Source organism: Lissotriton vulgaris, chromosome 7 (genome assembly GCF_964263255.1).
Source record: "Lissotriton vulgaris chromosome 7, aLisVul1.2, whole genome shotgun sequence".
Lineage (NCBI taxonomy): Eukaryota > Metazoa > Chordata > Amphibia > Caudata > Salamandridae > Lissotriton > Lissotriton vulgaris.
Window position 1 is genome coordinate 31,688,942 of NC_141695.1, and position 26,306 is coordinate 31,715,247.

General features: G+C 45.3%; 1 protein-coding gene across 2 annotated transcripts in view; it reads left to right on the forward strand.

The window, feature by feature from the left end:
• The window catches only part of KEL (Kell metallo-endopeptidase (Kell blood group)), a 554,418-nt gene that overhangs the window by 173,986 nt on the left and 354,126 nt on the right, over positions 1 to 26,306 (forward strand). For both annotated transcript variants that reach the window (XM_086929702.1, XM_086929703.1), the window contains exon 2: positions 3,904 to 4,051. In XM_086929702.1, coding sequence (XP_086785828.1) covers positions 3,904 to 4,051 — 148 coding nt within the window. The remainder of the gene's footprint in view (positions 1 to 3,903; positions 4,052 to 26,306) is intronic.

The following is a 26,306-nucleotide window of genomic DNA, read 5'->3' on the forward strand; positions in this document are numbered from 1 at the left end:
GAATCCTTTGGATACCCAGATTTCTGACGGAAATAATCTTAAATGCATATGTTGACGATGGGAATGATATCGGTTGTGCATGCTACTGAAACAAATAATCTCAGACACCTATGCCACTAATTCCAATCAATTTTGATACATATATTAATGATAGGAACAATCTTGGATATGTATGTGCTGATACAGACGCGTGTCACTTATAGGAATATTCCTGGATATGTGGGTTACTCGAAGGAATCAATCTAGACGAAAACACTCTAGAATATGTATATTACTGACAGAAAGAAGTATTTTATTGAAAGAAATACACAAGAATGTTTAGATTTCTGACAGAAATAATCATGAATGCATATGTTCCCAACAGATATAATCTTAAATGCTTATGTTGTTGACAGAGATAATCTTGAATATTTATGCAACTGACAGAAATAACCTTAAATGTGCATGTAACTGACAGAAAACGAATCTTGAATGCCCATGTTACTGACAGAAATAATCTTGAATGTGTATATTACCCATAGGGTTTGGCACAAATTCCTATCTACAAAAGTTGCTGACAGGGGCGTGTTCAAAAATTCTGCACCAGCAAGGTTCAGGAGTAACCTGCACAAAAAATGATCTTTTAATGGTAATTCATTTTTATAGTGAGCTGTATAATGCAGCACACATGCAAAGAAGAAAACAAAACGAGGAAGAAAACAAAACGAGGAGAAATAAAAACATTTCTCCTCATTTTGTTTCCCTCTTTTCGTGTCTGCTGCATTCTACAGCTCACTACAAAAAGGGAACAGTCTTAAAGGATAGTTTTTGTGCAGGAAGGTAACCCTTGCTGCACAAAAACTATACTGACCATAACGCAGGCACCCTTGCAGTATAGCACAAAGGTGCCGGCATTGTCGCATTGCTGCCAGAAGTCCGCTAGCGCAAGGCGAGAGCAGAACAGCGCCACATCTTAGTAGATAAGGAGCATATCAGCTCTGTCCGGTTCACGCAGCGCAGATCAGCAACTTCACTTGCTGTGGTGCGTTGCATAGCTTATTTATAAATCCGGAACAGAGTTTGAAGCACGTGAGAGCATCATATCATCATATCTTACGGGTCTCGGTGAGACAAGATGACCCCTGAAGTCTCACCTTCCTAAACAATGGAGAAATTGCTATATTAACCCCTTGTGTGTGTTCGTTGGCCAATTAGCCGTCGCGAGGACTACCTCGGTAGTGCTGCGCCTGTCAGTTGGCTGACGCGGCCCCTCCCGCGCTTTCAAAAGCCCGCACCGCGGCGGAATTACCGCTGCTGTAAATGGGTTAATGTTGTCATTGCCCAGTCATTCCTCGTACCAGCCACAACTTGAGGATAACTTTGATTGCACAGAAAGGGGCATATTTACGATAATTGTGGCCAGGGCCACTGCCCTGCGTCCCAGGGAAAGGGCAGGAATGTGCTGTATTAATCCAATACGGCACAGTCCTTTCCGTTCCCCTTGTTCTGGAGCCAGTTTAGCAGCGTGGCGCCAACGCTGGTGCAAAGGAGCCTGTGTTGTAAGCAGGATTGTTTTTGTGCAGGAAGGACCACCTTCCTGCATAAAAATAGCCCATAGAGGTGTGTTCCTCATTCTATGTGTGCTGCAAAATGTGGCACACATAGAAAAATATATTGTTTAAGAAATAAAGATATTTCTCCCATTTGTTGTTCACCTGCGAGTGCATCTTTCTGGTGCATTTCCAGGTGTTCTAGGTTTGGTCAATCTGGGAATGCGTCAAAAACCATGGGATTTGCGTGGGAACGCCAGCTGCAAAGCCCATGGAAGGCCTGCGCTGTGCAGAGGAATGGAACGCAGCGGTTTGCACTGCGTTGCATCACTCCATATTTTAAAGCCATTCAAAGCCCGCACCGTGGATTTGCGTGACCTCATTAATAGGAAATTGAGCTTTGTGTCCTGCATGTTCGATGTTTTGTGGTGCAAGCAATGCACGAAGCTCTCATAAATATGCCCCAAAGTGTGCACAGGATCCATTTGTGAGGATGTGTGCATCCGGGCGTCCCCATGGATGTGTGCATCCAATGCAACGAGCTGGTCCGAGCTCTGACTCAAGAAGACCGCTTCAGTGAACTTCTGCAGACCTCTTTTTTGCCTCCTGAGTTCACCAGCAACACCGAATGGCAGCAGAGGACCGTTATGTGTTTCCTAAAGGAAATGACGTCTGCAGACTAAGGAGCCTAATTCTCAAAGGTAAACTAAGATCAACTAGACTAAGTTTAGATCTGAAGTCTAAGTTTAGACCTAAAGTTTAACTCTACTAGTAGGAAAGTTAGACATTTGGTTTAACCCCTTGGGCGCTCGTCATGAGGCACAGTGGGGCTGTACTCATGACGAGCTGAGCTCGTCATAACGGCTGTGGAACTCCCATGCAGGGATAATTCCCCTGCTGTGCGGGGCGTTCCATTAAACGGGTGTGGTCATGACGAGCTCGTCATGAGCACTGCGCCACCGTGCTGCATGACGAGCCGAACTCGTCACAAGCACTGCGGCGCCGCAAGCGGACCCCCCCCCCCCCCGCTTTAAGGGGGAATTAGCCCGCAGGGAAGGTGTTAAGTTTAGACCAAAAGTCTAAGTTTACAGTCTAACTTTACAGTCTAACTGTACTACCAGTAAAGTTCGACATTTTACGTCTAAACTTTTGGTGTAAGTTTACCTTTGTGAATCGGACCCTAAGCTTGCCAGACATTCACCCCTCTGCTTGCATCCCTGGCAAGCCCAGGGACAGATGGATGCATGCGGTGACCACATTGGTACCCACTGACCCGTTGTTAGAGATGACCTCAAGATATTTTACAGAAATAAACAGATGCAGTGGGACTCGAGGCATGTGCTACCCTATCATGTGTGAACCGATTCTAATGTTACACGCAGAGTATGAGAAAGACCTTAGCAAAACATACGTAGATATTGTAAGAAAGATTGCTAATAGACAATGGCGACAACTTCACTGTGAATTCTGTCCGCAATATTCCTTTTAAATTAAGATTGGGCTTCGCATGACAAATTAATGAATATGAATAAATAAGCATGTAACAGTGGTGCGAAAAATTCTAGTATTTTGCACTTGCGCAATTACGTGTAATGTCTTGAAAATTACATAGATTTTACAAGAGGTGAAATCCAGCGTTTTGTGCTATAATGTTCTGCAAAAAAAGTCCATGCGTCTATTCTGGACGCAAGGATGGATTTGGCACTAAAAGAATATCGCTAAATCACACCTAACGCACACAGCAGCCACGCATGTTGTGCTCGATCGCACTGCTCTCGTGCACCTGCATTAGAATGTTTCCCTGAACAGCAGCCTAATTACAGGACCTGGCGTAATGGTGTGATTTGGGGTATTTCGCATAACAACTGTAAAGTGAAATGCTGTAAATTATGCAGATTATAATCCTGGCTGCTTGATAATCAGTAGGCTCTCATTCAACATGTCTAGCAGAGATGGCGCCAAGACACCTCCGGGTATTCACACGATTTAGAGGCATTGATAACATAACTTAACATACCATAACATAACATAACGCCAGCATAATGAAATTTCACCGGGTCAAGTAAAAAGTGACTTCGCATCCGGTTCAAGAGAGGCTCTAAAGTGGGTTCTGGAGGGGTTTAAGTCATGAATGAGTACATCTTACATATCCAATAGGGATTCTGTGTCCCAGGCTCAAGTAAGGATGTCAAACTGGTCCTGATGCTGGGACAGACATCTCTCAATAAATCCATGGCTGGATGGATCTGGTGGGTGTGTCCATGTTACCAGACTGTCGTGTTAGTAGGTGTCATCCCAGAATGCAACTGTATTACCTTCACAATCTTTAATGGCCAGCATACATCGAATGTTCCCATTTCTCTTCCACTCACAGGCCTTCCTCAAAGACAACAAGCTCCCGGAGATGGCTTCCAAAAGAAAGAAATGGCTCAAGCGGATTCTGCCACTTGGCATTCTCCTGTTCGTCGCTGTTATCGTCCTCCTGCTCATCCTAAACTTCACTATCCTCTCCTGCAGCACTGGTAATGTGGCTGCAAAACATTCTAAAAGCATGAGAGTGTTCATCCTGACATCTTTTCTGTAAACAAGCACTGGTAAAGTTACTAGGCCTGATTCATAAAGGTAACCTGAGACGAAAGTCTAACTTTACGACTTTTGGTATTCACAAAGGGCATTTACGAGTTGTAAAGTTAGAATTTTGTCTCAGTTAAACTTAAGTTTTGGTCTTTAGTTTAACGGAGACCACAACTGAGACAAATCCTAACTTTACTACTCATAAATGCCCTTTGTGAATACCGAAAGTCGTAAAGTTAGACTTTCATCTCAGTTTACCTTTATGAATCTGTGTCTGTCACTTTTAGTGAGATTGTTTGGTAGTAGTTGAATGACTATTTTTATTTTTCCACCCACAGCTGTTCTATAACAAAACTACTTTAATTAAACAAAACCTCAGGCTACAACTCTATAGAAGTTGAAACCAGAACCTTTATATCTGAACTGATGTCTTCAGCAGAGTTTACCCATTCGCTCAAAGACTAGTGATGCGAAAGTCAGACGATGACGTTGATGTTGTTATTGGTGAGGTTAAAAGGCACATACAGCTAAATGTTGCAGTATACATAGTGTTGACAAAAGCCAGCATTTCTGCCACATCTTTAGGAAAGCTCCCTCGAACACACCTGAACAAACATTCTGTGAATTCGACATCATTTTATCATAATAGCAAACTAAAACAAATGAACCTGCACCCGGGGCTGCTAAACAGCTCTGTATCCTTATAACAGACTAAGAGATCAAACAGTACACACTCCCTAAACAAAAGAGCCACTGATTACAACGTTGATGTGTCAGGAAAGAATACATTCAAGAGCAGACACTGGCTCTGCTATAACTACTTGATTTCTGTCACCAAATCTTAATGTGAACACAAATGGGCCGTTGTAAGGATATATGAAATGCCACGACCTGATTGGACAACTTGTTGAAGCTTCAGCAAACCGTGAAAAAGGCTTGGAACCTAATGTCTGAATGGGCAGACCCAAAGCCCACCCTCTTAATGTCTGAATGGGCTGACCCAAAACCCACCCTCTTAATGTCTGAATGGGCAGACCTTAAGCCCACCCTCTTAATGTATTAATGGGCTGACCCAAAGACCACCCTCTTAATGTATGAATGGGCTGACCCAAAGACCACCCTCTTAATGTCTGAATGGGCTGACCCAAAACCCACCCTCTTAATGTCTGAATGGGCAGACCCAAAGCCCACCCTCTTAATGTATGAATGGGCTGACCCAAAGCCCACCCTCTTAATGTCTGAATGGGCTGACCCAAAACCCACCCTCTTAATGTCTGAATGGGCAGACCCAACGCCCACCCTCTTAATGTATGAATGGGCTGACCCAAAGCCCACCCTCTTAATGTCTAAATGGGCTTACCCAAAGCCCACCCTCTTAATGTCTAAGTGGGCTGACCCAAAGCCCACCCTCTTAATGTCTGAATGGGCAGACCCAAAGTACAGCCTCGTAATGTCTGAATGGGCTGACCCAAAGCCCACACTCGTAAAGTCTGAATGGGCTGACCCAAAACCCACCCTCTTAATGGCTGAATGGACTGACCCAAAGCCCACCCTCTTAATGGCTGAATGGGCTGACCCAAAGCCCACTCTCCTAATAGCTGAATGGGCTGACCCAAAGCCCACGCTCCTAATAGCTGAATGGGCTGACCCAAAGCCCACCCTCTTAATGTTTGATTGGGCTGACCCAAAAGCCCACTCTTTTAACATCCGAATGGGCTGACCCAAAGCCCACCCTCTTAATATATGAATGGGCTGACCCAAAGCCCACCCTCTTAATGGCTGAATGAACTGACCCAAAGCCCACCCTCTTAATGTATGAATGGGCTGACCCAAAGCCCACTCTCTTAATAGCTGAATGGGCTGACCCAAAGCCCACCCTCTTAATGTCTGAATGGGCTGACCCAAGGCCCACCCTCTTAATAGCTGAATGGGCTGACCCAAAGCTTACTCTCTTAATAGCTGAATGGGCTGACCCAAAACCCACCCTCTTAATGTTTGATTGGGCTGACCCAAAAGCCCACTCTTTTAACATCTGAATGGGCTGACCCAAAGCCCAACCTCTTAATGTATGAATGGGCTGACCCAAAGCCCACCCTCTTAATGTATGAATGGGATGACCCAAAGCCCACCCTCTTAATGTATGAAATGGATGACCCAAAGTCCACTTTCTTAATGTTTGAATGGGATGACCCAAAGCCCACCCTCTTAATGTCTGAATGGGTTAACCAACAGCCCACCCTCTTATTTTTTGATTGGGCTGACCTAAAAGTCCACTCTTTTAACATCTGAATGGGCTGACCCAAAGCCCAACCTCTTAATGTATGAATGGGATGACCCAAAGCCCACCCTCTTAATGTATGAATGGGATGACCCAAAGCCCACCCTCTTAATGTATGAATGGGATGACCCAAAGTCCACTCTCTTAATGTTTGAATGGGATGACCCAAAGCCCACCCTCTTAATGTCTGAATGGGCTGACGCAAAGCCCACCCTCTTTCTGTGCTTCGCATTATATTTGTTTCTGGAATTGATGAAATGAGGTCGTCCTGAGCTAAAACGGTCTGTATTCAGACCTGAAAATCACACCATGTTGTCCATCAACCGCTCAGTCAGATTGCACAGGGCGGAGCAAACCTAATACCTTAACAGTTCATCACCTCAAAGCAGTAATCTCCACAGACCCACCAGTGACAAACCATGGCCACGGGCTGACCGCCATAGTGCCCCAGGGTTCAGTAGATGTGTACAGTCCCAGGGCAGTTCTATAGTACAGAAGGGCTGCAGGTGCCTGGGCGACCCCCTCTGTTCCATGGGTGGTCTGTGGTTATTCCCATGCAAACACCCATGGGTTTTCATGCAAGGTCCTATCTGCAACTATTCATAGACAGGGATTGGCACCCAACTTTTAGGCCTATTGGGGTCTAGGGTAAGGAGGAGAGTGCTGCATTGCACAGCAGACATACAAAGAAGGAAAAGCATTAAAGCATAGGGTTTGTACTGGAATGGCGACCTTCGAGCACCAAAACTATTTCTTACTGAATGCACTATGGCGCAAGGGTGTGTATGTGGTCACATGGCAGGCTAAAGTGCGTCAGCGCAAGTAGGACGGATAGCTGTGCAGAGAGAGGGGAAAACAGTGACATTTCCTAGTAGATATAACACATTTCTGCTCATTCCCTCTCACATAATGCTGTGTTGCATGACTTTTCCGTTAACGCGGGTCAAAGCGGGCCCTGGGCACTGCTTTGTTAAACACGCTGCATGTCAATATTCTATCTGCTTTTCTTGTCAGAGGACTCTCCCCATCAAGGAGACTGGAACTCCCTACCGCTAGGGATAACATCAGATAACATTGCCTCCATTTGTTTGACCAGCTGTCCTGTAGGTTGAAATCATCCATAAAAAGTGTATTTATTGTTCAGAACATTTGTGAATGTCTATGGAAAACTTCGCAACTTTGTGTAGTTTACAAAGGCTTTTCACCTCTAGGTATCAGTGTGACATTGTGACATTTGCCACAATTTATGATGCTTGCATCCCTATCTATGCTTTCAAAATGGTTCCGCAGAAAATATTTGCTGCACAAAACAATTTTTGTTCTTGTTTGGAGCAACAGCATCGAGCCTAGATAAGCTCTGCAGAAGGTAAAGTGGCAGAGAAAAAATGGTGTGTGTATTTTTCTTCATGTAATGATGAAGCAGGTGTGCACATAGCAGAAGGCTCATTCCACGGTTCATGCTGAGGCTGCCGGGAAATGTTTGCCATGAAAATCATCTCTGAATGAGAGGTTTATTTATGAAAGTTTTATGTGGGTGCTTGTGTGGTGCCAGGCGAAGCAAAGCATTACAACAATTTACTTACCCCCGTGCTGGTGCTGTTTCGGCCGCCTAGCGCCAATGTAGGCACCCTTGCACCACGGTGTAACGGCGCCTCCACTGCATGCAGGATGGTTTGTGTTCAGGAAGGGGCATCTTCCTGCACAAAACAGTCCTAAAACGTGTTTTCCTCTTTCTATGTTTGCTGCAGAATGCAGCTCACATAGAGGAATTAACAAGGGTAGTTAAATAAATGTCTCCTAATTACGCCTGACCTCGGGATGTGTACGGATTTGGCACTTCCCTAGGTTTACATCACTTTGCAAATCTGGGACAGCATCACATTCCATGAGTGTTGTATGAGAACACGTACCATAACGTCCATGGAACGCCTCTGGGGTGCAGAGTAAGGCGGCGCAGAGCAAATCACTCATGATTTATGATCATGATTTATGAGGCTACTCAAAGGCTCGCAGGGTGGTGCGTGGCTTCATAAATCGAAATGTGAGACCTGCATCATGCATGTAACCCTTAACTTGGTGGAAAAGTGACACAAGGCTCTCATAAATAACCCCCTGAGGCCTTAATGTGAGAAAAAAATTATATTGTATTGTAATTGCATTTATATAGCACTTACTACCCCTGACGAGGCGTCAAAGTGCTTTTTTGGCGAGTAGCACGCTACTCCGGGACCCATAAAGGATTAGTGTTGAAAATTAGTATGGTGAAATACTAAAGTAATTTGAGTAGTGGATATGTTAGTCAGTTATTTGAATTGAGAAGCGTAGGGGAGGGATAGAAGAGGGAAAAAGGTTTGCGTTTGTATAGCGCATGTTACCCCTGACGGGGTGTTGAAGCACTTTTTTTAGAGAGTAGTATGCTACTCCGGAACCCATTAAGGATTAGTTTTGAAAATTAGTATAGTGAAATATGAAAGTAATTTGAGTAGTGGATATGTTATTCAGTTATTTGGATAGAGAAGTGAAGCAGAGGGATAGAAGAGGGAAAAAGGATTGCATTTATATAGTGCTTTCTACTGCTGATGAGGAGTCGAAGCGCTTCTTTGGCAATGCATAAAGGATAAAACGTAAAGGATAACCCATAAAGTATTAGTGGTGAATTTGTTTAGTGAAATATGAAATTTGAGAAGTGGACAAGTTAGTCTGTTATTTTGATTGAAATGGATAGAGGGGGGATAGAAGAGTGAAGGGTTTAGACTTTTTCTTTTGGAGCTCATAGCAGTAGGAAGAGGCTTGGGAAGGGTAAACAGGGATGTGGATGTAAATGTGGGTGCACTTGTAAAGCGCACTGCGACTCCATGGAGTATCCTGGTGCTGAAGACCACTGGGGAACCCGTCCTGGTTTTCCCTGTGAGATGGTCCCTTTCTGGGTATCTCCAAGGTGAAACCAGGCATCCCTGGCGTCTGTGGGGGGCCGTTGTAGAGATGAGGCAAGCTTAATGCCCAGAGTTGCCGAGTGTGTTCCCTGGTTAGAGTAGGCACCGAGGCGAGAATTATCAAGTCCGTTTTGACCCTGGTCCATGACCCTGCCGCGTCGGGAATTGAACCCTGGTCCCGGGCCGTTCTCTGCTTACGGGTCTGCCGCCTCTAACAAGTGAGCCACACCTCTCCACTAGATGCATAAAAGAGGTCGGTATATGTAGATTAAAGATATTGATAGAGGTATAGGATGAGAAATAGGATAGTGCATTGAATATGCTTTTTTAGGAGAAAAGTAATAAATATATAGATCCAAGTACATGGAAGATATAGAGATGGATAAAGGAAGTAAGTATATGTAAATTAAAGATGCATTAGATAAACTCTGGTTTTCAAGTGTTGTTGTATTTAAACTTTTTTATTTAACAACATGATTAATCCACATGTTTATACAAAGCAATACACAAAGTTAGGTACATATCTATAGAACACATAAATGTTTATATACAGAGGGATATGCTGTATATTTATGTGTATGGTGCGTATGGGGGAAGAGCCAATACTTGGGTTGTTTTCTAAAGATAAGGTGGTTGTCCGTGGATCTTATGTTGGGGGATGAAGAGTTTCATAGTTTGTCTGCTGAAACAGAGAAGGATGTGCCACCCATGTTTTCTTTTTGTATCTTGGGATTTTGAGGCGAGGTGCCACTTTGGAGCGGAGGTTTCTTTGGTGAATGTGTTTGGCGATTTTATTCCTGATGAAGAGCGGGCCCATTCCATGTATTGCTTTGCGGGTGATACAAAGCGGCTTGAACGTGGATCTTCTGGCAACCGGTAACCAATGCAGGGCTTTCAAGGCAGGTGAGAGGGGGTCTCAAGGTTTGATATGCAAGAGTAGTCTGGCAGCCGAGTTATGAAGCCGTTGTAGTCTTTTCATGGTTGTTAAAGATGATCCGTGGTACAGGCTATTGGAGTAATCGAGTATGGATAGAAGAAGGAAGATGGTAGCTTGGACCTTGTGTGGAACTCCCAAATGGGGGAAGATTCGTCGCAGCGTTTTTATAGTGACAAAGCTCAATATTGCTAGTTTGTCCACTTGGACATTCATCGATAGCTTGGAGTCCATGGTTATTCCAAGGTTTCTGACTTCCTTCGATACTTTAGGCGGTGATCCCAGTTTATCAGGCGGCGAGTGGGTATAATGTTTCCAATCACCAGACGTGAGTATTTCCGTTTTAGAAGCATTCAATTTGAGATGGCTCCAAGTTATCCACTGATCTACGGCTCTGAGACAACTGAAAATTGGTGAGGTTCCAATGTCTTTGGGGCATTCCAGCTGAAGGAGTATTTGTGTGTCATTGTTAGAACTGGGGGTCTCTAGTTGGCAGAGGTAGGTACCACTGTCCAAATAGGGACCCTTGCTTCTAGTCAGGACAAGGAGATAACCCTCTCAGATAACCCCTGCTCGCCCTCAAGGTAGCTTGGCCTGAGCAGTCTAGGCTAACCAGAGGCAATGCGTTAAGTATTTGTACCAACACTCACAGTAACACAGTGAAAACACCACAAACTGATTCCACAACAGTTTAGGAAAATAAAGATATTTATTCTAAACTACACAAGACCAAAACGGCAAAAATCCAACATACACAGTTCAAGGTTACGGTTTCAAAAGAGTTCTTCAGGTTGTAATCAAAGTTCTTTAAGTTGCGTTAAAATAATCCACAGATGCGTGAAAAGTTCACAGATGCGTCACGTTTACTCACAGTACCTTTTAGATGCAACAAAGTTCCACAAGCAGGAAGCTGGTGCGGTGGAAACAAGCGATGCGTCACTCCTGAGACCCTGGGGAGGCGATGCGACAGCCCCGCTGCAGCAGCGGGCGTGTCGCGACGAATCCGGTCTGTATGGGGAGGAAGGCAGCTTGCGTAGATTCCGGTGCGTAGGTTCCGTGGGAAGTCTGTTCTCGCAAAGGCACGATGCGATGATCTCGTAGGGGCTGCGACGATCTCCGGGGCGACGATGCGCGGTCCAGCGGTGATCCTCTCTCTCGCAGCTCCTCGATGCGATGGTTCTGCGACGGTGCTCGCAGCGACGTGATGCGGTCCGCAGCAAGCGGTGCGGCGATCTCACCCAGCGACGACAGGCTCTGCGACGACACTCGCAGCGATGTTCGATTCTCCCGCACCGGTCGGGTGCGTTCCGCAAACGAAGGATGCGACGGCTCCGGCAGCGGCGTCAGGCGCTGCGCCGATCTCGACCTTCGTAGCGGCGGGAAACTTCTCGCACTGTCGGGGATGCGCTCCGCAAGCGAGCGATGCGACACTTTTCAGCTTCAAAAGTCTCTCAAGCTTAGTTTCAAGCTTCCCAGCTCAGGTCCAACTTCCAGAGGCCCCACAACTGGATCAAGCACTCTAGGAAGGACAGAACTCTCTCAGCAGAGTTCAGGGAGACTGGGGGTGAAGTCCTTTTGTTCCTGGGACTTCAAAACAGGGAGCCAGCTCTTCTCAGGCCCTTGGAGATTCCTTCAAGACAGGGGACACAGCTCACAGCAAAGTCCTTCCCCTCTCCTTGGCAGCAAAGCAACAACAGGTCAGTCCAGCAGAGCAACAGCAGGACAGTCTTCCTTCTTCAGAGTCAGCTTTCTCCTTGGCAGAGGTTCCTTCTTGATTTCCAGGATGATCTAATTTTCTCTTGTCAGGGGTCCTGTACTTATACCCCTAAAGTCTTTGTTTTCTCTGTGCATGTGGGCCCTGAGCCCGGTCTGAACCAGTTCTGGGTGGATCCTGAGCACTTTGTTTTGCTGGCTGCATCTTTCCTTTCAGAGTGAGGGGCAGGGTCCTCAGCCGCCCAGCAGGAGGTGGAGCCAGCATTGTGGCAGGCAGGCACAGCCCTATTCAGCCCAGGTGCTAACTCCTCCCACCACTCAGGTTGCAATTGCTTCATTCAGCCTAGTGCTGACTCATCCAGCCTCTGGGGGAATTCCCCAGCCCCTGTCACTCACAAACCAGACAGTCAATACACAAACAGGCCCAGGCACACAGAAGGGTCAGACAAGAGAACAGCAACTTTCTAAAAGTGCTGTTCTCAAACACAGGATTTAAAAACCACCTTTCCTAAAAGATGTATTATTAAATTCTGAGTTCAGGGATACTAGATACTTATGTCCTATCTTGTTCCTATGGGAAGAAATGCTGTTAACCACTGTAGCCAGCATCCCCCATGTTAACCTATGGAGCAAGATAGCCTTACAATAGTGAAAAACGAAAATGGCTGTAATTCACTACCAGAGCATGGTACCTGCACTAGTACATGCTCTACCTTTCACATACACTGCACCCTGCCCAGGGGGGTACCTTGGGCCTTCCATAGGGGTGACTGATGTGCACGAAAAGGGAAGGGTTAGGCCTGGTCAGTGGGGACACTGACCAGGAGGACATGGCAGTTCTAAACTGCCCATAGGCGCTGCAGTGGCAGGCCTGAGACACCATTTTAGAGCTACTCCTGTGGGTGGCACAATCAGTGCTGCAGGCCCACTAGTAGCATTTGTCATCACCAGCCCTGGCACACCCAGTGCACTTTACTAGGGACTTCATGGTAATACAAATATGCCAAACATGTATATCCAATCAGAATAACAATTTACATAGGGAGCACTTACACTCTGGCACTGGTCAGCAGTGGCAGAGTGTCCAAAGCATCTAAACCAGCAAAAACGAAATCCAGCACAGCATCAAAAATACAGGAGGCAGAGGCAAAAAGATGGGGGTAATCACGCCAAAGATGCCAGGTCTAACAGTCATCTACATAGTTATAGCACGTGAGGTGAAATTGATTGATCAGTACTGGTAATGACTTCATGTAGATGTTGAAAAGCATGGGCGAGATGATAGAACCTTGAGGGACCCCTGCTTTTGTGGAGTATGGTGTGGATGAGAAAGGTGGGGTATGGGTGACAGTAGTTCGGTTTCGAAGGTAGGACGAATGTACGAGGGTGAAGGAAAATTGTTAAACGTTGTAGACTTTGTGAACACCGACATACTAATTTGAGCAGGGGTCAATGCCCACTTCGAATTCAATCGGCTAATGTGACCACTTGTGCCTCCCCACTGTGCATAAGGCACCCGAACCCTGCGTGTGCTGCTTCCAGTACCTTTTTAAACCCATCCTGTTGTTGGACAATTGCTGCACTTTGATCACCAAGACAATAACTTTGTGCAATATTTTATCGTTGAAGGTTTGAATGAAGAACTTCCTGGGTTGCTTGCTGTCTTTTATTTTCCTTTCAGATGCAAATGACTAAAGTTAGCAGAAAAGTATTAATTATATCTGAATCTTAAAGGAATGTGTTCGTCTTCCCCTTTGTAAAAGAAGCTTGTTTGGGTGCTTCCCTATATAATATTCTGACATGGACAAGTCTCCTTTTAGGCTCCTCACTTGTGTTCCGTCTACCCAGGAGCTGCATCTATGGCTTACTGGCATAAATAATGGCTTAATGTGCCATTACTTATGCTGAACAGCTACACGAAGAAGAATTCACGGCCCATTTCTGCACTGCTCCCCTGGGATGATCTTGTCATGTGGCAGACTGCTGCTGCTGTTGTCATTCTCTGTTGTGAAGCTGGAACCACTTAAGTGTGCTAGAAACCTACTCAGGCGCTATAAAAAGAACTGAAATTTGCAAAGCTGGGTTAAGTAATGTGCAAGGGAAAAAAACAGCATATTTTTAAATGTCCCCTTGAAACTACTTGCAGACTGTTTGCTTTTAACTAGTATCAGCTAAATTGTACATTATTGCCTGCAGATCCTTCAGATGTCAACAGTAACTATTTAGCTCACTGAGCCATCTTGACATCTTGTTGGTGTCCTCCTCTTAAGATTAAACGGACAATGCCACCAAGTGGTGAAGTTTCGTAAGTGACGGTGTTCAGAATTATTTGCTAGTGCTGAGCACCAGAAGCCACTGGCTCAAATTAAGCACTAGTTCCGAGGCGTTCATTGAGGACCGGACCTTGATAAAGTTTGTTAAGTACGATACTATTCTGAATCTATTGACTACAGTGAGCTGTGGGTGAAGGTTTATGGTGTTTGTTGGGTGAAAGTAGATGGCTGTAGCAAATGTCTTGTACGTCTTCTAGAATGGTAGGCATGCCCATTACCTAGCTAAAAAGTAAAAAAAAGGATGGATGGATGATATACTTTAAATAATTTTAGCCACTGGTAATTACTCAGGGCGTATCCCAACCCATCGTTATTTTGCACACCGTACCACCTTAGATTCGACCCAGCCATCTGAAAATCAGCCTTGATCCGGCTCCGTTGGGAACAGTCCAGCCCGAACAGCAAAGCCAGGTTCTGTCTGCGCCGAACACAAGTGACCTGAGACAGGTTTGGGCCTAGTTGGGTCTCTTCAGCCAGGTACAGCTTAGTTCCAGTGGCACAGTGAGCATGGGACCCACATCTGGGCACACCTGTTCTCTTGGGGCAACACTATGAACAATACAAAGCAGTGACGGCCCCCGCTCTTGTCAATATTCGCAGCTGGGGGCCCTGTTCTGTTCCTGCAGTGAGCTTAGCTCAACACTACCCCCCTGTTTGCTAAACTCTTTTCTTTCGGTCTACACCGGTCTTTGCTTTTGTTCTTTTACATTCCCAGTAGTTTACCCCCTGCAGACAGATGATGATGGACATTCCATACCGAGAGTCCCAGCCCCATCCAAGAACAAAGCCCTCTGTATGCAGGTCAGGCATTCCGTGACCAACCATCCAGACTTTGAGGAGAGGGAGCAGAAGCAGAGAGAGAGAGAAGAGCAAGAGAGAGTGAGAGAGAGAGAGGCAGAGAGAGTGAGAACATCCGGCCCCCAAAATACGTATGGGCCAGGGCCCGAAAGCCCTTAAAAAAAGAAGGTTCAGGACATTTTCGATAACTTTGCTGCTAACAACCAAACTAGCAAGCTGCCCATCACTACAGACCCCTCAGTAAACGACGAGCTTAGGTCCTTTAGAGAATTTACCAAATTATCAGCGGTGCAAGTCTGACAGCTGATCATCGTTACTAAATCCGGGACCTTCGCTTGAACCTTGACCTCCCACCACTATCCAGATGGTCCCTAATATCATTCCTGGACATTTAACAAAAATCTTTGATACAATCTTTTTTACAGGCACATTTCCGAAGGATTAGAAAAAGGTATCAGCTCTACCTCTAATAAACAAATCCATTCTTAATCCCCTGGACACTACCAGTTAACGCCCTATCGCAAAGCTGCCCTTTCCAGCCAAATCGGTGGAAAAGGCTATGAACTTACAGCTAGCATCCTTCCTTGAGCAGAATAGGTACTTGGATGTAACCCAATCTGGGTTCCGTGGTGGGCATGGCACAGAGACAGCCCTTAGTTCCACCACAGAGGAAATCCCTTCCACCTTGGATAAGGGTGGCACAGGGGCGGCTTTAGGCTCATGGCGGTCCTGGGCAGGGAGCGTAGGTAGGGGGCCCCGGAAGAGGGGGTCCGGGTGAGGCGGAGCACGGAAGCCAGTGAAGAAAGGGGGTTCAGGGTGTTTGGAAGTGAAACGGAGCCGGAGGCTGCCAAATCCCTGCCAGGGACAGCCATGCAAATATGTATCTATCCTCAGAGGATTATTATATTAAGGATATATGTTGGCATGGTGGCCACTGGGGTTTGGTGGCCCTGTGCAGGTGCACAGCTTGCACATGCCAAAGGCCGTCCCTGGGTGGCAGAACAGCCCTGGTCCTATTGGACTTATCTGCAGTTTTTGACACGGTCGACCACATATGTTTGGTCGACCGATTGAGCAAGCTGGGGGTTAAAGGCGGTGTGTTAGTCCTGCTCAAGTCCTTTCTAACCGATAGAGTTCAATCAGTAAGCTAGGTTGACTATACTTCAGAACCTCACACCTTTCTATGCTGTGTTCCCCAGGGTGCATCATGACGCCCATCCCTGTTTAACATGTATGTCACCCCTCTGGCCGCACTCGTCAGATCATTCAGGTTTTCATTAGTGTCCTACACTGATGATACCCAGATTGTGGTGTCCCTCTCCACCACCAATCATGGCATCGATGAACCTTTTCAAAGCTGCATGTCTGCAGTTAGTGATTTGATGGGCAACAATGGACTTAAATTAAAGTCAGCCAAAACAGAGGTGATGCTGTCTGTGCAAAGTGCATCCTCCTGGACTCCTTCTTGGTGGCCGCAAGACTTGGGAACTCTTCCAGCACCAAAGAATAAAGTAACATATCTGGGAGTAATTCTGGATAACAGACTAATCTACAGAAACCAGGTCAATGTAGTCATTTCCTCTTCCTTTTTTGTACTAAAGGCTTAAGAAAATCAGTCACCTAATTCCATTTGACCTATTAAAAATAGTAGTCACTGCACTGGTTGTCTCTCGCATTTACTGCAATGGACGGCATCTCAATCCACAAGTAAAGCTGACGCTAAAGCTACAAACTGTGCAACTCTCTGCAGCCAGAATGCTCCTAAAACGACCCAAACTCCATTCTGCATCCCAAGCCCTGAATAAGCCTCATAGGCTCCCTGTAAAGAAGCGAGTCACCTTCAAAGCTCGGCACGCTGCTTTCAAAGCCTCAGCTGGAACAGGCCCGGAACACCTGAAAAATACGTTCAGAAGATCCCTTTGATCTAGCTTTGAGGAAAGCTAGTTGTGCTCGACATAAGCTGGCCTCCTTGGCAGGCAGAAGGTTTGTTAGAAACACTGCACTTCAAAGGAATGATTTGCACCTTCATATAAAACTCTTCTGATCTTCAGAAAAAATTAAAAATATGGCTGTAAAGCAAGTACATGTTCACCATTCTTGACCACAGGCTAGCGCCAAATGTTCCAGGGCATATGAGCGCTCTATAGAACCCCAAATCCAGTCAATCAATCAATCAATCAATCAGTCCATTTGTAAAGCGCGCTACATACCGGTGAGGGTCTCAAGGCACTGGGGGTGGGGGGAGGGAGAAGAGGGGGGGGCGCTGCTACTGATCGAAGAGCCAGGTCTTGAGGAGTCTTCTGAAGGCCAGCAGGTCTTGGGTCTGTCGCAGGCCGGTAGGGAGAGTGTTCCAGGTCTTGGCGGCGAGGTAGGAGAAGGATCTGCCACCGGCAGTATCAAGATGTCCCAGTGCGCATGCGCGCTTTCTTCCAGCCGCGGCGCTTGGGAATCGGTTATGCTTGCTTTGTCTCTGCTTGTTTCTCTGGTTTCCTTTTGTTTCTGCATCCGTTTGTGAATGGAGCTCAGCCACCGTCCTTTTGGCAGGCTTTTGTATCTTTACTAAAGCTTGGAAACATCCTGCACTGTATTTGTTTACCTTTTTAGAGATTTCTGCTGCTCCTCAGTTATGTTTCTACCTTTATTTATTTCATTACGAGAAACAAACGCATCATAGGCGCCTCGTTACCAGGACGGGTTGTGTCATAGTGGGAGCACAAAGGGAGTTTGTTCTGAAGAATGTTTTGTTGAACAGTAGCTTTCCTTCGCTGCAGGGAAAGAGATGGATTGTATTTCTCATTACAAAGGCAACAGAGTCGCCTCTGCTAGTTGATGTGGCTGTTTTGCAACTCTTCTGAATTTGTGTTTTCTTTTGTAAGGAATATTTTGTTTTAAACTTGTGTGCCTTCCCTAAAGGGAAAGGGTAAGATTGCTTTTGACATTCCTAAACTAGTACTAAAGTAAATTCAAACTTTCAGTAAATTGTAACTATCATTTTCACAGTTCGCGATTACGACACTATGAATTATCAGCATAAAATGAACTCTGACAACATAATTTAACATTTATGTTGACGGCCGGCCTCCCTTGCTGCATTAATTAATTTTTATATAGTGTGTTATATCACATTTCTGAACGTACTATACTTCGAAAATAATAAAAAGTTATTCCATCACCCAAACGGACACGGTTAAAGATACTTAAAAAAACATACAAACAAAGGCTGCATAGACGCCTTGAGAAGTCATATCACTTAAAGGGTGAAAAGAATATTAAAGCAAAAAAACTAGGACATTTCATAAAAATAGAAGAAGGACTATCATTTTACTTCAAGCGAGCGCACAGAATGACAGGGCAATAAGAACATACATACGAGGCTATTTTTAACCCACTAGCTTGCCTGTGAATTACATTCCTTTCTTAGAACAACTGCTAAATATCCCCGCTTTGTAAAACATAAAAAACACCTCCCCCCGTTTTAGTCGACCCTCTCAGTTCAATTCAAAAGCTTTATTCGATCATTTAAAAAACAATCATAAACAATCATAAAAGCACACAAGAAATTACATCAAAATTATATAACAGCTATAAAAATTTTAAAAAAGGGAATTCAGTGCAATCACAAGGAAGGGAGAGGTAACAATTCGACCCTCTCAAAAAACTGTGACATGAGCTAAATTTCTCGAAATCTGCACGGACAGCTAGGGAAAAACGGGGAACGTCCTGGCAAATCCGGGACGCCTGTTCAGCCAACTGACAGGGGGAGCACACAAATGTACAGTTTTTACAGGGATAACTATCTTTGTGGCTTGCTTCCTTTTGAACTTTGTAGTCTTTAAAGTTCAATTTCTTGTTGATAAGGAAAGCCAGGCTGCCTACCATACACAACCTGTGACCTGTGATACCCCTCACAGCAGCGCAGACTCCAGTCTGGAACACGCATAACACATGCACAAGGGGTGTGAGCACTTTGCAAGGAAGTGTGCTCCAGGTAACCACAATACTTAGGGCCCGATTATGAGTTTGACCGTCTTTTTTTGTCATTGGCAGGCATTTCCTTTGCCGTTGCCAGTCGGTCCCTATGAAACAGGCTCCGCCAAGGGAACGTCAAAGGAAGTTGCATCACTCAATTGACTCGAAAGGCTATGCCAAAGTGGAACTTCTGTGCATGCACGCAGGGGAGCACATGTTGTACACAACTGTGTGCAGCCACAAGACTTGAGGCCCACGAGGGCCCTGAAGGATCCCCTTTCTTTCCTTGCCGCCAATGTTTTATTGGAGGAAACACCTCCATGAAATCAGTGGCGGAGATGAAAGTTGTAAAATGTTTGGCATATGGATGCCTCTTGAGTGCCGCACAACCGCCAGGTAGCGGCAGTTCCCCGCCGGAGTCAGCGGTCCCAGGGCGGCAGACCACAAGGGTTGTAATGTGGCGGTCACGAGACCCCCACCGCCGAGCCACTGCGAGTCTGTTAGACTCATAATCAGGTCCTTGGTGTCACTCAAGGCTCCGCTTCAACCCTCAGCTCCACCCCTCCGCGCCCATTGCAGGTCCACCACGTGATCCAGGACGTGTAAACTGCAGCTACTTGATAAATGGCAGCCTTTTCACCCTCGCTTCAGTCACGCTGGTGTTTTCAATACAGGCCATTCAGTTTCACTGTCTGCAAATCAGTTCTAACTTTCATCTGGTGCCAATTCAAACCAGACCCATTTCATTGGTTCAACACTGCTTTGTAATTGGTAATTGGGCTTCCAGTTCCTGTGTATGCCTAGTCAATATGTGCACAGCTTGTTTGTGATTTTGCAAATGGATGTTAATAAGTGCTCAGTTGGTTCAGTTTTGAAAATTTGGAAGCTAACTTCCAGGCATTTCATACTAGACCACCCTGTGTGATCCTGGGCACATTTCTGTGTTCCTTGTTTATTTGCAGGGAATTAGGAGCAATCAAAAGAAACATTTTAACGAGGCTTCTACGACTAACAACAACAAATAATGATGTATACAGTTCCCACCCCTCAGCCACTAGTATTGTATAAACATTTCTTGACACTTTTAGTAACCCACAAAGCGTTCACATTTTATTGCGTTCTTGATATTGAGACACTAAATAATTTATATCTAGTGCGCCATACAGCAATTCTTCAATTTCCACATAAAGCTAAACTAGTACACAATCAACCACAACATTCCACTCCTTGCTACATAATTCAACTTCATATAATTCCAATCCACCTAACTCCAAGCCACATAATTCCACTCCAAGCTACATAATTCCACTCCACATAAGTACAATCTACCAAGCCACATAATTCCACTCCATTCCAGTCCACATAATTCCACTCCACTCCACATTCCACTCAATCCACACTACATAATTCCACCCAAAAGAAAGCCACGCCATGCCACACAATTCAACGACACATAATTTGATTTCATGCTACATAGTTCCATTCCACAACATATCACATAATGCCATGGAACCCCACATAATTCCTTAACATGTCAGAAAATTTCACTTCACACAATTGCACTCCACACCACAAAATTGCTCTCTATGCTACACAATTGCCCTCCATGCAACTCCATGCCACATAATTCCACACCACTCCACACAATTCCATCCCAACTAATTTCACCCCGCACAGCAAAATTCCACTACACAGCATGTAATTCCATGCAACATAATGCCACTCAACTCCATGTCACCTAATTCCATTGCACTGACATAAATCCACTCCACATAACTTTTGCACCGCACAATTCCACTCCACATCACACCATCCCACTCTGTGCCACCCAATTTATGTCCGTACCACACAATTCCACTCAACATCACATGATTTCATTCCACAACACATAATTCTACTACGTACCACATAACTTCACTTTGCACCACCCAATTCTACTCCACATCACACCATCCCACTCCGTGCCACCCAATTTATCTCTGTACTACACAATTCCACTCCACCCCAAAGGATTTCATTCCACAACACATCATTTTACTACATGTCACATAGTTTCACTTCACTCAGCCCAACAGAATTCAACGCTGTACAATTCCACATCTCACAATTCCATGTCTCACAATTGCATGCCACCCCACACACTTCCAGTATACAGCACCTAATTCCACTCCACACCACATAATTTCACCTCACGTCACAGAATTCCACTCTCCATAAAACCACTCCAAATAATTCAACTCCATGCCACATAATTCAGCTACAGTCCATGCAACATAATTCCACCCCACATAATTCCACTCAAAACAACGCCACTTAATTCTACTCCAATCCATGCAAAACAATTCAATGCAACACAGTTCCACCACACACAATTGCACGCCGTGCCACACAATTATATGCAACATAATTCTGTTACATGCCACATGATTCCACTCTGCACCATATAATTCCACTACATACCATGTCACACATTTGCACTTTACATCACACAATTACACCCCATGCCACACAATTCAGCCCCATGCAACACAATTCCACTCCAACCCACACAATTCCACTACACGCCATGCAATTGCATGTCTGGCAATTCCACTCCATGTCACTCAATGCCAAGCCACACAGTTCCACGCCACGCCACACGATCCCACACCAAACAGTTCTACACCACGCCACATATTTTCACTGCACAGCATGTAATTCCACGTCACATAATTCCACTTCATGTTACATAACTTCTTGCCACTACACATACATTTACTCAATTCCACATAATTCCACTCTGCACCTTATAATAATTGCAATCCACTCAGTGGCACAACATTCCATGCCACACCACACAATTCCACAAAACACCACATAATTCCAAGATACATAATTACACTCCACAGCCCATAAATCCAATCCATACCACCAAATTCCATGCCGCACTACCTAATTCCAAATCATGCTACTTAAAACCACATCACATCACATAATTCAACTACACACAATTCCACTCCATGCCACACAATTGCACTCCTCGGCACACAATTCCATGTCCCTCATTTCGAATCCATGCTACACAATCCCACCCAATGCGACACAATTCCATTCCATGCCACATAATTCCACTCCATGCCACACAATTCAACACCATGCCATCTAATTCCACACCATGCCATTTTCTACATATTTCTGCGCTTTAGATAACAGTTATCACTAATACATATTTGTAACAACACACCAATTTATGTTAAACCAAAAAAGAAATATTACTTAGACTGAGGCTCTAACATAGGCCTTTGACTGAATCTCTTTAGGACCTGCACTTTATACCACCGCAGTCTTCACCACTTTACTGTAATCTGCAACACTGCACTCTACAACACTGCACTCAATTCCACTGCACTCTTCTCTATGCAACTTCACTCTATACCTCTGTATTCTATGCCACTTCTCTCAACACCTGTGCTCTCCATGCCTCTGGAGTCTACAACACTCTACCCGGCTCAATGCTACTCTACTCTACACCACACCACTCTACGCCACAGCACTCTACTTCATTAAATTCTACACTAGTCTGCAACACTTTACTCTTCACCATTGCACACCACTACACTTTCTGCCACTATACTCTAAGCCAATGCACTCTAGACCACTATAATCCACTCTGCACCACTGGAATCTATGTCAGTGCGCTTAATGACATTGTACTTTGCACCACTGCACTCTACAACATGTACTCTATGCCACTCTCCTCTACGTCACTACACTCTGCACAGTTCTACTCTAAACCAGTATACTTTATGCCACTGCAGTCTACACCACCGCAGCACTCCAGTCCACACAACTCCACTGTACGCCACTCTAGTCTACTGTACTCTTCAAATTTTTATTCTTAACTAACACCATCACTCACTGCTTAGTAAATAACAATAATGGCTGTTTCATAGCAGTTTAATATACATTGTTTAAACAAACTATACAACCACAGTGCTTTACAACACAGCTAAAATAGACTAAACCAGTAGCTCTCGCAGAGGCGAAACCTATTGGCGCTGCCAATGCTTGTTTTTATTTCAGGCATGCTCGTCCTGCTTGCTCGCAAATTACACTCTGGTCAAAGATTACTGCCTCACCACTTATAACACCCACCAGCTGCCACTGACAACTTCAAGGTATTATCAATGGTCATACATCAAAATACCAACAATACGGGCAGTCTCTTACATGCAGCCTTTGTAGACTTTAAGTCCTTAACCGTGGCGCAAATTCTGCCGCGGTGCGGGAGTTCTATTAAGTGGGCGGGGCCGTGTCGGCCAACGGACATGCGTAGCACTACCGAGGTAGGCTTGCGACGGCCGTAGGCCGGTGCGCGCACGCAACGGGTTAAGTAAGCTTTCGCCTGCAAAGATCGGGGAACACTATGGCAAAAATGATTGGCCTCGGGCCTTCCTACAGGTTTACTGAGCACAATTATTGATGTATACATGACACTTGGGTTAAGATCAGACATATGCTTGATGGCTGTTCTGAGTAAGAGATTGTGAGTGAGTGAATAAGTGAGTGAACAGGCGAATGAGGATGGGAGTGTATGAGTAAGTGAGTGAGGGAATGAGCGAATAAGTAAACATTACTGAGTGAGTACAAATGAATAAGTGAATAAATGAGTCAATGAGATTAAATGAGCAAGTGTGACTGTGATAGTGAGTGAATTATTGACTAAGTGAATGAGGGAGTGAATAATGAGTGAGTGAGGGAGGAAGTGAGTGAGTGAATCTGTGCCTATAGAAAAGGCGGATGTTTTGGAGATGTATGGCCTGATCATAAAGCCTCAGTACTTGAGTGACAGAAAGAATGAGTGGTTGTCTGGGTGTCTAAGATGAACATTGGAGAGAGAAACTGCAGCATCACTCCAGAGTGCTGGCTTCCCCACGCCCTTCCACTTGACCTTCACCCCACTCACCATATTCCAAGAGCAACATTTCTCAGCCGACTGAGGGATGGGACACAATTGATGCATTGTGGATTGTTTGAACAAAATGTTCCTTCTCCTCCTTGGAAATGGCTGAATAAATAAAATCTCTTAATATTACATGCACAATAATAATGTGCCTGACAACCTCTCTGGCCTGGGACCTAAAACACTACATAAAATCCTCAAAGGTGCCGGGAGATGGTAAACAGCAGTAAAAGGGAATGTTCTTCCTCTAAAATGCAGGATGTGATCAGGGCTGAACTGTGAACCGAAAGCAACCCTGGTAAACATGTTCAAACCACCCTTCTCTGGTGTTTAGTTTGTAAAAAAAAGTATGTGCCAGGGCCATTCTCAGGAGGCCATTGCTGCTTGCACCGCATATTGCCTCTGCCAGCACTGCCAGTGACAGTAACAAACGGGGATTTGAAAACTGTTTGCTTTTATTTTACTTCTTTAATTTTCATGGCTTACCTTCGCTGCTGTCCTCCCTGTTCAGCTTCCAGCTCCCCTAGTCCCGGTCCGGCACGGCTGAGTGCGGATTGTTCCGGAGGGCTGGCGGGGCGGCTGGTTGCCACCATCTTGGGAAGTTTTGCTACAAGTGGGGTTTTGTCCTACACTGTGGCCGGGTAGGACACTTATAGGTTCAAAAAAGGAAGGGACCCGGTCACTGTTTTTGTTCTGCTGACTTTATTATTTAGAGCAGAATTTCACCTTAAGGTATTTAATCCTTAGGTGTTTTTTATTTTTATTGTTGTGAAACTGTAAAACAATTTTTATGTTCTTTTGACAGTCCAAGGTTTACTTGCTGTCTTGCACACAGACAATTACATTTACAAGTGCTGAAAACAATTATTACAGTGAAAAACAAAAAATAAACACTTATGACATTTTTATCAAATAACATTCATCAAACAAAATTCATTGTTTATCTTCGTGATAGTACCCTGTCCACCACTTCTGTAAGGCCACTAGGATGCAACTTTTGCTAAATGTCTGGCCTAATAGCGCAAAGGCATACAATACATTAACATTCTATTCAATTCAATCATTTGAAAAGAGCCTTATGCGCGAATAGAAAACATTCGGATTTAAGACGAATGAATAATTAGCCACGAATGAATAATTAGCCGACGCGTTTCCGAGCCTGTCTTTTACTTGTCAGGCTCTTCTTCAGGGCTTCGGGCTGGGTACCTGTGTAAATGTAAGCGAAGGGCATACTTTAGTTTTGGACCTTCACCTATAGTGTCTCTGATATTGGTACGTGTCTACGTTATTGTTACCTTAGTGTTGGAATTACAATTCAGTTGAATGAATCGTCTCTCTGAGCTCTTGGTGGACTCACTGTGTTCTGTAATAAAAACAGTGATATAGTTTCTATTTATTCTCTGATAGAACTGGTTGGCGCTATTTTACAACGGTGATTGTGGGCTCCACTCACGTGATTATCAGGCAGTACATGTCGTCCAGTCTTGGGAAAGGCAGTCGAGGCCACACGGGTTAGCGCTGCAGGCATCGCGCTTCCAACCCCACTTAAGCACAGCCTCATGTGCAAAAGGCAAGCACGTCTGCGCCCGTCTGCGCCCGTCCGCGGCCGGCCGGGGCAAGGGGCACCCCGCTATGCCCGTTTTATCACTTATTCCTCTGAACAGCTGTGCTCATTCCAGGGTCCCTGGCCCTCCTGCTCAGCCACTCTTGCCCACAATGATACACTTGGCCTTGCCCGAGTTAATCCCACGCCTTCTCTCCCAGCTTCCTTGCCATCACTACCCCTCCCCCCCCTGCCATATCAGGACCCCTCCCTGTGTCCCCCCCTGCACCCACTATTTCAGCCTTTCTCTTAAACACCAGGTCGGCAGTCAAGCACCATCTAGAACTGTTTGTATTTTTAGACTCTTACAAACCCGACCTCCTGTTTTTGACTGAAACTTGGTTCTGCTCTGATTCACTGCCCAATGTGCTAGCGGCCCTTCCCTCCTCTTACTCTGCCCTGCGTGCAGACCAGCCCGAGGGGAAGGTGGGAGGTGGCGTTGCCTTGATTGTCCGTGTTGGACCCCACATTCAGTTGCTGTCATTTCCTCCCATCAAGGCGGTCGACTGCTTGGTGGTGCGCTCTGCCTCCTTCCAAGTTCCTATGACTTGCGCACTAATTTACCGGCCTCCCCAGGAAAGGCCTGACTTCATTTCTGATATTCAGGAGCTGCTAGCTATGCTGGCAGTTAATAATTCTTCTGTCCTCGTATTGGGGGACTTCAACTTTTGGCCTTCTGACCCCGCGGAAGATGCCACCT